Source organism: Panicum virgatum, chromosome 1K, assembly GCF_016808335.1.
Source record: "Panicum virgatum strain AP13 chromosome 1K, P.virgatum_v5, whole genome shotgun sequence".
NCBI classification, from domain to species: Eukaryota; Viridiplantae; Streptophyta; class Magnoliopsida; order Poales; family Poaceae; genus Panicum; species Panicum virgatum.
This window is the reverse complement of record NC_053136.1, coordinates 41,765,707-41,779,472: the sequence shown is the minus strand read 5'-3', so window position 1 is coordinate 41,779,472 and position 13,766 is coordinate 41,765,707. Positions and strand designations below refer to the sequence as shown.

At 46.7% G+C, this 13,766-nt stretch overlaps 1 protein-coding gene and 1 long non-coding RNA gene across 5 annotated transcripts; one reads left to right on the top strand and one right to left on the bottom strand.

Annotated features, from left to right (window-relative positions):
• Positions 1-7,643: 7,643 nt before the first annotated feature.
• Positions 7,644-10,579, top strand: LOC120708920. 4 transcript variants are annotated; one of them, XR_005689518.1, is made up of 6 exons: positions 7,658-8,349; positions 8,504-8,568; positions 8,708-8,874; positions 9,335-9,367; positions 9,524-9,976; positions 10,075-10,579. XR_005689518.1 is itself a non-coding variant. In XM_039994365.1 (3 exons), the coding sequence occupies exons 1-3, from the start codon at positions 7,658-7,660 to the stop codon at positions 8,755-8,757; spliced, it is 807 nt and encodes a 268-aa protein (XP_039850299.1). In that variant the 5' UTR covers positions 7,644-7,657; the 3' UTR covers positions 8,758-9,326. The 4 variants fall into 4 exon arrangements, 2 of the variants coding, with proteins under 2 accessions (XP_039850299.1, XP_039850291.1); XR_005689517.1 differs by having other exon boundaries at positions 7,659-8,349; positions 8,442-8,568; XM_039994365.1 differs by lacking the exons at positions 9,335-9,367; positions 9,524-9,976; positions 10,075-10,579 and having other exon boundaries at positions 7,644-8,349; positions 8,708-9,326.
• Positions 9,159-10,184, bottom strand: LOC120708937. Its single transcript, XR_005689520.1, has 2 exons — positions 10,069-10,184; positions 9,159-9,981 (listed from the first exon to the last, which is right to left on the bottom strand). It is a non-coding gene; the product is annotated as an uncharacterized LOC120708937 (long non-coding RNA).
• Positions 10,580-13,766: the final 3,187 nt, after the last annotated feature.

Sequence of the window (13,766 nt, the reverse complement as noted above, 5' to 3'; positions counted from 1 at the left end):
CTTCTACACACTTCTTTACAAAATATCTAACTCTAGAATTTTTCTCATACTTATCTAACCATACAAATATCTAGAGTATTTCATATTTCACCATGAAGTATGGTAACCATGGTTTATGTATACTCTCTAATCTTTCAGAAGTTTCTCACAATTATGCATTTCTACTTCAACACCATGCATAAATCTATGAGTAGTTTTGCATATAAACATGAAAAATCATGAAAATTTCATATACTGAAGTACGTCTTGGGTTTCATTCCCTTGTTACATCATTGACGAAATACTAAATTTTTTAAATGATGAAGTTCAATACTAAATTAACAATAAATAGAAATTAATTATATGGTTTAGCTGGCTAAATAAACTTTAATTTAGCGTCTATAGAGAGATATAGCCGGCTATTAGCGGATTTAGCCTTTTAGAGATAATAGATGGATATTCTAGCTTTCGCCTCTCCCGAAAGGTATAACAGGCTATAGCGGTGGCTATAGCCGGCTATTTAGAACCTTGGTATATACCATTGTAACTCTGCTTCTGTTTTAAATGATTATATATCACAAATAATTCTGTCAGGACTGGATGTGTGGCTTAACATTTATTTTTATTAAACTCTCTGTGCAGTTGTTCATCAGTACAAGTGATGAGGAGCTGGAGAAGAAGGGCGTAAATAGAGCACCAATGTGCTGGCATGGGAATTGATTTTTTGCGGAGTTTTGTTGAATGCTGGTTTAGGCTATCTTGCTTCTACCATAACAGTGAGCTGTGGCAGTTAAAATGGCTGTTCATCATAACAGTGATGCTCTTAGCTTTTTTTGCCTGTAGTCTAATTCTCACAATTGTTGGGTTGCACGTTTTGCTGCTCTGTTTATGGGATCATCGTGAGTGCAGAGGCAGACTTACCTCCGATTCAATTTGTGGACAGTGAAATACTATCGTCAAGTCTCAGATTCTGGTCCATTGACATTGTTTATGTGGCTTGCAAAGGAGATAGTCGTTAACGTACAAAATCCCGAAGGCAAATTTGCTGGTATTTTAAGTGTACTAAGATGGTTCAGTTCAATGGCATGTTTCTAAAATGTGGATCTTTCAGTTCGGTGTCACAGATCCAATTTTGCCAAACCCAAACTGTCACTTTCAACCCCACACCTCGGTTTATTCGTATGGTTGGGTGGCTTCTTTGGAGACGTTGGGTATGTTTGGAATTCCCGGTGCTGGTATGCAAGATCCGTCGCGGTCGAGCTAATTGCCAAGCTCGTGTGCGTCTGCTTCTCTACTAGCTATCACCTACCACTCCCGCCGTGATGGGCGTCACGACGACCTCTGCTTGGTGCCTTTCCTGGCTGCAGCCTGCAGCCACGGGACAGATAGCCCCACAGTTATGTCGCGCACCCAACGATGTTCGGCCAACGCTTGTGTCGCAGATGCAATGCCCGTCAACTCAGTTGTCAATCCAGAACAATCCTACGCATTGCCGACTTCAGTGTCTGCACTACTTCAGGCTTCACCTTGATTTACAACACTGACCATGCTCTGTCCGGATCAACCATAGCCGTCGCCATCGGGTACTCAAGGCTTCACCTTGATTTTGTCAAGACCAAACTTTCTTGGATCTTCATCTCTCTCCCTCACCCCATCTCTCTCTCCGGTCTCCATATCAAGTGAAAGTGATCGGGTGCTCCAGCCTAAGAGGGCGAAGGGGTGAATTAGGCTCCCTAAAACCTTAAACTATGGCTCCACCTAGTTTGCACAGAAACTTAAACTAAAACAATCTATCTAGATGTGCAACTATGGTTCTTCTAGTGTGAAACCCTCATCCCAAAAAGAGTTTAGGAACCTATAGCCAAACCTATCAAGATACTACTCTATAAAAGTAAAGGCACAAAAGTTGTAATATGAAATGCGGAAGCTTAAAGGAGGGATGAGAGGAAGCAAACTCTCGACACGAAGATTTATCCCGTGGTTCGGATTGTCATAAAGGTGTCCCTACATCCACGTTGTTGAAGCACTCACGAAGAGTATCGCTTTCCGACAATCAAGTCCATTCCGTGAACACAATCACGGTCACTTTGATCCCGCTTTCCACTAAGGAGCTTGCCCACAAAAGAGAGGGGGTCTCCACGTCCCCCGTACAAGGTTGTCGACGCCGCTTCACACCAAGCCCGAGGGTCGTTGACGTACCGGCGAGCCACCAATGCTCCAAAGAGGCCGGCGCATCGAAATACAAGTGTGGTTCACTCTAGAACCAGCCACAAGGCACAACACCTTGCTCTCACACTCTTTAAAGATCTAATCCTAGCACCAACACTTACAAAGCTTGTGGTAAGCTTAAGGATTTGATCTATTTGCACTTGGATGGCTTGGAGGTGTTCTTGGATGTGTATGAGGCTTCTAGGAACTCCAGCCAGCTTCAAATGGCCGGGGTGAGGCATATATATAGCTCTCCAACTTAAACTAGCCGTTAAGAGCCGTTGGCCAGTTTTCTGCGTAGGCATCGGAACTTTCGGTATAAGTGCATCGGTTCTTCCGGTCACACTCAGACTGATTCTAGCCGTTGGCTTCTCTGACACGGCTTCAGCAACTTTTTGGGACCATCGGTTAAACCGATGCTTGGGCGTCGGTTCTTCCGGTAGTACATGATCTTCTCGTAGCCGTTGCACTTGATAATTTCTTGCTGATGTCATTGCATCGACGCTTGTTCCGATGGGGCATCGGTTCTTCCGGTGCTGAAGGCTTGGCTGCTGCGCACTTGACATCGTCTCTGGACAATAGTATGTTGAATGCACCGATGCCTCTAAGTGACCCATCGGTTAAACCGGTGCTACTGAGTTTTCCTCACTTGGCTCAGTGTGCACGTTCAATTTCACCGATGCATAGGGCATCGGTGTATCCGGCAACCATCGGATGCACCGATGGTAGAGCCATCAGTTTAACCGGTGCAGCTAACTCTGCGTCCTCTTGTCCAATTCGTCGCGGCGATCAATTGGATACTTCAAATATCTTCTATCTCTAGATTTTTACTATACTTTGGCACCTTTGCGGCGGATTGGACTTGACATCTTGATGGTGGATTGGACATGGCATCTCGATGATGGATTGAACATTGCGTCTTGACGATGAATTAGACGTGTTGAATTATATCCATGGAACCTAAAAACTCCTACAAGTGTGATCTCACAAACTCATTAGTCTCATTGATTATGTTGTCACTCAATCACTAAAATCACAAATAATGACCTAATTAGGGCCATGTTTCTTACATCAAGCAAGCGGTTGGGCAGATGGTGGACCAAGTCGATCAAGTGGTGACCCAGAAGAGTTAGCCCAGGTCCCCGACTGTTTTTCACTTCTAATCGAAGGACCCTCTTGTCAGATTTCCATTCTCACAAGGAAGTGTTGTGAGAAATTTAAAGAGTTGCTAGGTGGTACCCACCATTTTGTTTTGGAGAGGGTGATGTGCCGGTCGCTAGATCTGTCAACAAGTGCGCCCTTTCTTCCTGTTTCTGTCTCTGCCACGTTTGATCTGGCTGATGTAGTCAGTCGATACAACCGCTGAGATGTCCTTATTGGACGTGCTCTAATAGAGCAGATTACATCGACCAACTGAGAGCAGATTTACATCCATTAGCTATCTTCACTAGATAACCTCCTTAGAGCCAGACTAATAATTTAGCCCATTGCTGACTGCAAGACTCTTTGTAGCTCATCTTTCAGCCTATTTGTATAGTGATTTAGCTCTGCGCTATTAATATACGGCTCACTTGTCCATCTCACAAATTTTCTTGGTTCTTGTGTCAAAACTGACTGTAAGCTTGCAGCCCACTCCCTCTCTTTTCCCTCTTCTCTCTCCTCCACCTCATCATTCAGCCTGCTTTTAGCTCACCATAATACTTGCTCTTAAAGTGTCTGCCTATATTAATAAAGAGTTTGAGATTTGCCACCCACAAGACAAGAGTTTTTTTTTGAAACACACAAGACAAGAGTTTGACCTTAGGGTAAGGGGTTACCATTCCCGAACATAAAAAGAAGAGAAATGAATCGGCGATCCTACGAATAAAACCGACCTTCCAAATCTTGTTCATTGCCACGTACTCCCTTTTGCTTGAAATGTGTGTCATTTTAAAGTTTGAAATTTGTCCTCAAATATATGTCATTCTAGTTTGAGAATGAACCCAATTATATTAATTGTGCATCGTTTTCGGGTCTTTCCCAATAAAAAGATGTGCATGCAACCATGTAGGGAGAGGTACATGTGGAGGAGGTGTATGGGAAAAGACATACTAGTTTAATTAGCACATTCCCAATACTTAATAATTAGGGATAGGAGAGTCTTTTGTACACAACTATAATGTGTCCTAAAAACTATAGAATGACATACATGTCAGGACGGAGGGAGTATGTATCCCTATCTCCGCTCTCTATTAGTGTCTATTTCGAAAAAAGCAATCCGTCAGTCAATCGGAATCATATTCGAAAATCAACTGGATTCTAAGTCCAGTCTCAATGGGGCTCCATGACATTAAATATCATCATTTTTTTGTTGATATGGTAAGGAGAAAGAAAAATGAAGTTTTATAAGATGTGAGAAGAGTTTCAACACCATGAAACCCATCTGGCATGGTTACTTAGTTCTCAGTCTAGTTATCTGTGCCCATGAAACTTCCGCCGAGGCTGGCCTAATCGGAACCCGAACAAATCAATCACAATCCCAACAGAAAGTCCGGACAATCAATACTTCACGTGGTCACAACACGACTTGTATATGGAGTGAAAGAGAATAAAGTTGATAGTCTTATATAGATTTATATAAAATTTATATTACTTATAGCAACCCACGTGCATTGTACTAATATCAAGTTTCAGGAAACAGGGGCAATCATCACACCCATTCAGCCACTGTTTTATCGATCCGTGCGTGTGTCCGCGCGATCTTCCTGCCCCCGACGATGGACGCGCTCTCCTAAACACAACACGTGTTCATCGATTATTCAGTTGGCCTTCCACTCCGTCCGAGTCGACGGCGGTGGTCGTTCCTAAAAACCTTCCAGAGTTCCAGTGCTTCACGTACGTATACCAGTTTAATCTCCACAAAAGCAATTAATGTGCCGCCAAAGCGAGTTGGCCATTAACGAAGCTGTCGAAGCATACTGCCATGGTCCCCGACCACTATTGGATCATCAGCCGTGTGAGAAGATCAGATCAGATCACATCACATCAGATCCTCATTTGACCGTACGTGGCCGTAGACGACGTACTGACTGCAGGCACCAGCAGTCCAGGTCCAGCATCATCCGACTCGAGCGTGCCGGCACGCATGCATCGAAATGCATAGGGTAGGGTTAACCAACATTGTTCGGCAGACTTCAAGATTTACCCATAAACGCGTAGTACGATTTAATTTGCAGCGGCTGCGCCTACACAGCGTAATTTTATATGCGGAGTACGCGGATCCAAAAGCAGCAAACGTGTCAATCGCGACTACGTGCGTTGACAGCCTTCCGACATACGTACTCCTAGCAATATGCTTGTTCGTCCGAATCATGCATGATGGCCATCTAACTGCAGTCTTCCATGGAAGATATTTAATAATGGCCTTTTGGATCTTTATTATCTTTCATTCACTGATCTGATGAGGAAGTCTGCTGGTCGGTCATGACTCATGAGACATTGAGACGTCAACTGGTGGGTTGCCCCCTTTTCGTGAAACATGCTTGCGCAGTTGCGCTCTGTACCAAGGGCAATGCGTGAGCGTGACTACTGGTCTTTGTCTATCGCAAGAATTTTTTTTTTGTTCAAGCAAGATATTCAAACCACAGCGCCTCACATGTGTGACACAACTCACAAGTTTAGTTATTGCTAATTAACAACTAGCTTTCGTTCCATCCTCTTATCCTTGATGAGAAAACTTGATTAGTTATCTTTTTTCTTATCATCATTACAGAAAGGCAACGCACCTCCGTGATGAATGCTGGGTTCTTTTCTTGAGCTTACACCTTTGTTGGCGCGAGCCACTTGCTTCTTTATCAGCTTCTTCGCACCGTTTTAATTGGCACGTTTCAAAGCGATAAGCCATTTGGGTCGTTTCAGTTATGCAGAAGATGACTTTTTTAGTTACCTGTCTATCGCAGTGCAGGAAGTTCACAATTAAAACATGGAGCACAAGATTAACCATGTTTAATCCATGTTGCGTTCTATGATGAACATTCGAGCAATATAATAAAATCTAATATGATCAATAGCTAATTTTCACATATATTAATTAGGAAAGGTATATTGCTACACAATCAATCTCATATGTTAGAGCATCTCCAAGAGCTTAGGCAAATGAAACTAGCTAAATTCTCATTTACCTACTCATTTAACTAAAATTGTCTCTCTATTTTGTTGTGCCCTCCAATAGCCTAGCAATCCATTTATTCAACTCTCCCACACTGCCACATGGGTCCCACACGTCATCCCTCTCCCTCTCATCTCCTCCCACAATCTCCATGGTCGGCCCCTCCCTCCTTTCCTCCTGCAGCCCACCGGCGGCAAGGACACCCGGCGGCTGGGCAGGGCGGCGCGGCGGCCAGCGCAGCCGGACGGAGCCGGCGCGCGCGGCGGCGCGACGCGAGGGAGCTGCAGGGGCAGTCGGCGGCAGGCAGCAGCTTGGCGGCGGCGGTGGCGCTCGAAACGAGCGCGGAAACTCGCGGAACGCATAAGAACGAGGAGAGCACGGGCATCAGCGCCTCACCTAGGTTCGATTTGAGCCGGTGGACGAAGAAAATGGTGGTCGGAGGGGTGAAATCAACGACGGGCGGATCTCGAGGGCCATGGATGGCCGGCGGCCGGGGAATCCTCGATTCCCGGCCGTGTGGCGGTCGGAGCTCAGGTCTGAGGGTCTGGGAAGGGAGCTAGGGAGGTGAGAGAGCTTCGGGTGGGAGGAATTTGGAGATGGTGGAGCGGAGGCCGTGGATTTGGCCGGCGGAGCTTGGGGCCGGTGGAGCTTGCGGTCTGTGAATCTCGGAACGGGCGAGCAGGGAGGCGCGGCGGCTGCCGGAGCTCGCGGCCGGTGAGTAGGGAGGCGCGGTGGCCGGCGGAGGCCGCGAGGAGGGGGAGCGCGGTGGACGGCGGAGGCTGCGAGGAGGGGGAGTGCGGCGACCGGCGAGCCTGGGGAGCGTGGCGGCCGGCGAGCCTGGGGAGCGCGGCGGCGGTGGCGCGGTCACTGCAGGTAGGCAGGCAGCGCGAGAGAGGGCACGGGAGAGAGGGCGGGACCACGCGGCGGGAGAGATGGCGACCGGCGGGCATCGGCAAAGTTGCCTACCGAGTTTCTGGGATGCAAAAGCTGAAATGTTGGGATTGCCCTCTGTGAAGGTGGCGGTGCTCGAAGGTTATTAGGACCTTCGATCGAAGATTGACTGAAGGTCCCCTGAGGGATAACCAATTACCAAAGTACTTTGCTTTTGTTGTGCAGGAGCAGTCTCAAGTGGGGAGAATTTCTATATATGATTCCCCCGCGGCTCCGTGAGCTCTGGAGATGGCCACGACAGTAAAAAATTTACTGTCCATTCGATTTGTAATTGACGGTGACGATCAGTCCTCACCGTGCCAACTGTAGCACCTCGAAAATATCTCGATTCTGGATCTTTCTTTGACCTCCTCGGAGACGGCGCCGGCGGCAATGCTTCTCCTGGCGGCCCCCTGCTCTCTCCACTCGCACCGGCGGCAGAAGAGGGACGCGGTGTGGCGAGCAGACCGGGCGGGCTCCGCATCATGCCGCCTCCGCTCCGGCCGCCAAAGGGCGCGGCGCCCTGGGCCTCCTTCTCTGCGACGCCCTCGTCGCCGCGGAGGCCCCCGCCTACATTCTCATTCTTCTTCCCCTCGTCTCGGTCGACCACTGCCTGTCCTCGCGCCGCAGCTGGTATGGCCGAGCGGCACGAGGCCGCTGCCTTCGCCGCTGCCCACCCACGGCCGGTCCGAGGCGAATGCACATGGCTGGCCCGACTTCGCCGCTCCTCGCCCGCGGTTAGTCCGTCGCGGCCGTAGCCGCCCATGGTCGGTCCGTCGCCACCGCAGCCGCCTCCCCGCGGCCTGCCCAGCACCACGGCTCCTCGCTCGTGGTCGGCCCGGCGGCGACCGCCGCTCCCAGTCCGCGGCCGTAACGGCGTCGTTGCTCTCCGCTCGCCGGCGGCGACCGCGTCCCCCGCTGCGAGCACTGCTGGGCCTATTTCAGCAGCAACTCCGGTCTGAAGCGCGGGCCTGGTCCACGCCCTGCGGAAGCTCGACGGATTCGACGACGACACCGAACGCCGATTCCAGCGCCCCGACGCGTGCCCCAGTTCAACTCTTATTTTATCGACCTCGAGATCTCAGGTACTGCTCCTCTCAGAAGAGATGAAGGAGAAATCAGATTACACGCAGAATTGAAATACAACTCTGCACTAACGAATATTCACCCTGCTAAGCGAGATAAAACCACAACTATACGGGTACAAGTTCTACAGCTCACCTCCTCTTCGTCTTCCAGCAAGGAGCAGCAGTCAGCAGGAAGCCGAGGAAAAAACCAAGCTGCTTGGATCTGCAGAGACTCAGGTAAAGTGTCTGCGCACACATAAAAACTTGGATTTACACATTCATATTTGGTTGCAGACCCATAATGGAAATGCTCCTACATCTTCTGCTTTAGAAGTACTGCTGTTCTCTCTCGATCTAAAAATTCTCTCCTGAACAGGTCGGCCAGATTGCTCATTTCGTAGCCAGCAAATGAAGTTTCCACTCTGAAAACAGGATCTGTAGATACTCTTTGTATTCAGACATCAAGCTTCAGTCAGTTATCGACGCTATTAGTGACTGCATAAATGGGATCCCCATCACATGCTGCTTCAGAGCCACAGACAGGTTCCAATCCAGTTGTATTTCAGTTACCGTGAATTTAAATGTCGTCGTCAGCATCTGCATCTATAGTTACTGATGATTTTTTACATCCTGAAACAATTTTCCCACCACATTGTAGGTAACATGTTCATTCATTTGCTGTTTATTAAACTCTTATTGCCCAAAGCATTAGTATAACTCGCTATTCCCTTTACATGTAGTTACCTGTTTAATTTGGTATGAGCACCCTGTGATAGAAAATTTCCATGCTCAATCAAGTGAGAATACAACGCTTTCCCTCTTTTAGATAAAGAACTGAAACATTAACATTTTAATTGCTATTATAGTACCTGCTAAGCTGCATTGACTTTGTATACAAAATACTTTGAAAAGAAAACAAGCAGAAGATATTTATGTCCCTGCAAATACTCTAACTAGCCAACCATCATACTTCCTTTTACTATGAACTTTTTCTATTCTGCAGAAATGGAGGAGCAGAGTGAAACCGCCACAGGAGGTGAGGCAACAATAGGAGTTGCTACAGAGAGCAACTTCCAACCTCCTCTTGAACTAGCCATTCCTCTAATAGATGCTGCGCTGTCCGTGTCGCTTCAATTTCCACTACGCTTTAACCCCAAGAAGCCGCTTCATTTCATACTAGCCATTGTTGCAGCCACAGTGGCAGCAGTCATATGGAGAAGGCCATTACACCTGATCTTTGTGTATTGTGGGCTGAAACTGCCACCAGTACCAGCATGGATGCGACCTATTATCAGCTACATAAACTCACGTTTACCTCCACGCTTGCACCCATTTAGATGGCTATGCAAAACCCTGATCAAGAACATAAAACTCTGTGTCAGCTCAGGCACACTTATATGGACAGTTATCTTCATCATTTGCTTACCAAAAGGTGAAAGAAACAAGCTTGCAGTTAAGTGTATCCACAACCTTTCTACTTCAGATGGTTACTCCTTTACTGCTGACATTGGCCCACATTATCGAAGCTGCATGGTTCACATTTGATCCTGCTTATTTAATCGTTTCGTGGCAGTACCTTACTAGCTGGTGCATGACCCATTAAGTTGTAATCTAGCTTCTATTGGCAGTCGGCCTCCTTTTGATGGTATGCTACACAAATTAAATTATTATGTCAGCTTGACATACTTTAACATAGATTTGTCCACTTTAATAACAAGACTTCCATATGCTGATTACCTGCAGGATAAATCCAATCCATCTAAGAAACCAGCAATGGAATTGCTTCAGGTACTCCAGCAACTGCATGAGCACTACCTGATGATGGCAGCATCTTTTCAAGGTCTACAATGCTGCTGTCAGACATGCTCATCAGCACCACCTAAGCACGGTACTAGCTGTACAAAGCCATGACCAAGGATCACCAACAGCACTTGGAGTGCCTTAGTAAGAATTAATAGTTATGAGAACTAAACCTCTAGCTAATGCATATTAAGTATTTAAGTTCTTCGTTCCATATTAGAACTGCTTGTTTAATTTTGCGCAGCATTTTGAAAATAAAGCAATGGTGCATGTCTGTATGGCCAACAAGAGAGCACAATTCCATTGCAAATATTTTGCATCTTGCTACCTTAACCAAATGTGATTGATTGGGCTATTTCAGCAAAATTATCCTCGAACTATTGGAATGCTAATCTGTATGGACCATTTAGTTACTTTGCCCATCTTATGACAATGATAACTCTACTAATTCTTTAATCAAACAGTTATCGCGCTTTCTGAAACAAAAAGGCAATCACCTAACTCTTCAACGACCAAAAATGCTCCTTGTGCTGCCTGAACAGCTTACACTATCATACATGCACTCCTTAATACTTGGGCTATACATCAGCTACCTGGGATGTTTTGCACAAACTGAGACCCGTTAGATCTTCTTTGGTTACACCTGGAAAAAAATAGAATTTTCTAAAACGTTAACTCACTTCTTGTTTCTCTTTTCCCCGTTAGATCTTATAAAAAAAGATGTACATACCATTTTCATAAATGTACATTCCCCTGCAAATGAAAATATCTTTTACTATCATGATAATTACCTCTAAGATTAAAAGGGAATTATGCGCGCAACTCTTTTCAGACCATCCCAAAACAGCTGCAACTACAGCTCGAATTTAGATTATGTACTTGGTAGTTTCTAGCCTTTTACTAGAGCACCAAATGTGTTTTGTTGTACATATAAAAAAAGTGTTTTGTTGTAACATAAAGGTAATCTATTGTCTATTATAATTCCCTACAAATAATGTATAATATTAATATTATAGTTATCTACTGTGAGTTCGTACCTATATGCATTTTGTAGCACAAAAGCTTAATTAATTACATTAGCTATTTATCAAACTCTAAAAAAAAGAAACAAATACACGGTAAATATAAATGCGCCCACATATCTTCTCTAACCATATTGAATATTAATTTAATATAAAGAAATTATGAGCGCGCGCAACGCGCGCGCAATCCACTAGTTCATCATGATGCTCCCCACGGACGGCGGATCCTCAATGCCGCAAAAGAACCTTCACTGCCGAGGGCGGCCCAAAGGTCGGGCGGCCAGGGTCCATCTCAAGCTCGCTGACAGAAGAGCACGGCGGCAGGACGACGCTCGAAGGTCGAGCTGAAGACCTCGTGAGAAGCGTGATCCGAGGTGGGAGAGGACAAGTTGGACGCTCCGACCTGTGAAAATGACCAAATGCCCATGTTGTAATTTTTGAACCTCCGGAAATGACGGAGGGGTATTTGAAAAATGATGTAATAAGATGGAGAGTATAAGTAATCCTCTTCCACAACACTGTAACGGGTTGAATTTTCATGAAATTATAGTGCAATCTTGTTGTGGCATTGTTCCACTTGTGTCTTACCTTCGTTCGTTTTTCTTTTTCGTTCATTCTGTTCGGGATTCAGAACTCTGATCCCAACATGTAAGGTGTATTTTCGTTTTCTATTTTGACCGATATATAAGGCGTTGATGTAGATGCCCCATGCATTTTAGTGCTGGTCATTCAAGTTGCAAGGAAGCTAAAATGTGTTGTATGGGGCACAGTAATTAAAGCTCGGCGGAATCGACCTAGCTATTGGCTTCATTACTCTTGGAACTTGTCAGGCACAAAGCTCACTGCATGCATGCATGCAAATTGATGATGGCTTTACACGCTACTCTTGGTATATGGAGTACAAGCTCACACACCTTACAAAAGGGTCCCGAGGGAGTATATTGCTTAGAGCAACTCCAACAGTTTGATTTTTCTTGATAAAATGGTGATAGAATTAATTATTCTTGGTATATGGAGTACAAGCTCACACACCTTACAAAAGGGTCCCGAGGGAGTATATTGCTTAGAGCAACTCCAACAGTTTGATTTTTCTCTTTTCTCTTTCCACCTTTTCTCAATATAGGAGATTGATGGTGAAAAAAACATGCTCCAATAGATTGATTTTCCATCTCCCTTTCTCCATTATTTTTTTTCTCAATCTCCAATAATATCTCCCCAATCCCCAATAGAAATAAGAGACAAACACGTCTCTTTTTCCTTGTTTTCCCGTCGCCTTCCTGCCCGCGCGTCGCCGTTGTTCGGACGGCCGCCCCCGCCTCCTATTCTGATGGCCGCCGACGAGCACGTGCCCTACCAGCAGCCGCCTGCCTCAAGCCTCGCCAGCCTCCACCAACCTCGTCCCCCTCCTGCGGCACCCATGCTTCACTGGAGACCTCTGCCCATAGCATCCACTGCCGGGGCCGCCGGGGCAGTGCGCTGGCCCGACCTCTCCCAGGTGGCAGCCACGGGCATGCTCCCCATGGAGGGGTGGGTGGCCGCCCATGGGCATGCCCTCCATGGAGGGATCGCTGGCCATGTCACCCACAGGCATGCCCCCCATGGACGCTGCCCTAGCTTGGGCCAAGGGCACCGTGGGCAGTCGCTCCACCTCCTGCTACGACAGGCTTGATGCCCCCAAGGCCGAATAATGCTCTGTACCAGTTCTCTGAAAAATGTGGTGCTACTGTGAACAATGATGTGATCTGAATTTCCTGGGCAATGCTGTGAACAATGAAGTGATCTGAATTTCCTTAGTAATCATTTTAGCACATATGCACCTCTGAACAATATATATGTACTTGATGAATTAATGCTCCTGTGCTTGATGAATTATATAGGTTACCGTTGGGGTTAATTGGGCTAGTACCATTACAATACCAAGCACAGTCACAATACTAAAGTTCACAGTCACAAAACCGTACCATGGTTCACGGTCATCACAGTCAAAATACCAAGATTCCAATATTTAAAATCGCGGGCCATAGAATTTAGCGGGAGCTTGGCCAAAACGCTATTTTACCGCTATAGCGGCACTATTCGGCGCTATAGCGCGCTAATGAGCATTGCGACAGCTACTTCTGGCTGCTATAACGGCGTTATTTTGGCGCTATAACGCGCTATTTTTTACACTGCAACATTCACAGTCATAATATCATGATTCACGGTCACAATATATACCATGCACGACTCCAATTAGGTGGATTATAATGGTAGATCTTCAAACTTGGATATTTGTAACGGTACCAACCCAATTAACCCTTACTGTTGCCCCGCGGCCGAGTGCGGGGTGGCGGTGCTCGCCACGAGCTTCGACGCGTGTTTGCGGCGGAAGGGAATGGCCGCTCCACAGGACGGCGGCCGAGAAAAGCCGGCCAGGAAGGCAGGGTGGCGCGGGAAGCTGGCGCAGCTTCGGTGCTCTGCCGCTTCCTAGCGTCGGCCCGCTGCCGGACCGACGCTGGCGCGCTGCCGCGTTCCTTTCCTGGTGGCCGTTGTCACCAGGTGCTGCGCCGACGGACGAGCGGGAGGTGAAAGGAAGTGAAGAAGATGTGACAATGATAGGTTGACCCCACATGA

Bases quoted from the DNA above. Each gene is read 5' to 3' on its own strand.
- LOC120708920 (XM_039994357.1), top strand. From the start codon at position 7,658: ATGCTTCTCCTGGCGGCCCCCTGCTCTCTCCACTCGCACCGGCGGCAG. The intron at 8,350-8,441 runs GTACTGCTCCTC...CACCCTGCTAAG, and splicing joins TATCGACCTCGAGATCTCAG to CGAGATAAAACCACAACTAT. The intron at 8,569-8,707 runs GTAAAGTGTCTG...TCTCCTGAACAG, and splicing joins TTGGATCTGCAGAGACTCAG to GTCGGCCAGATTGCTCATTT.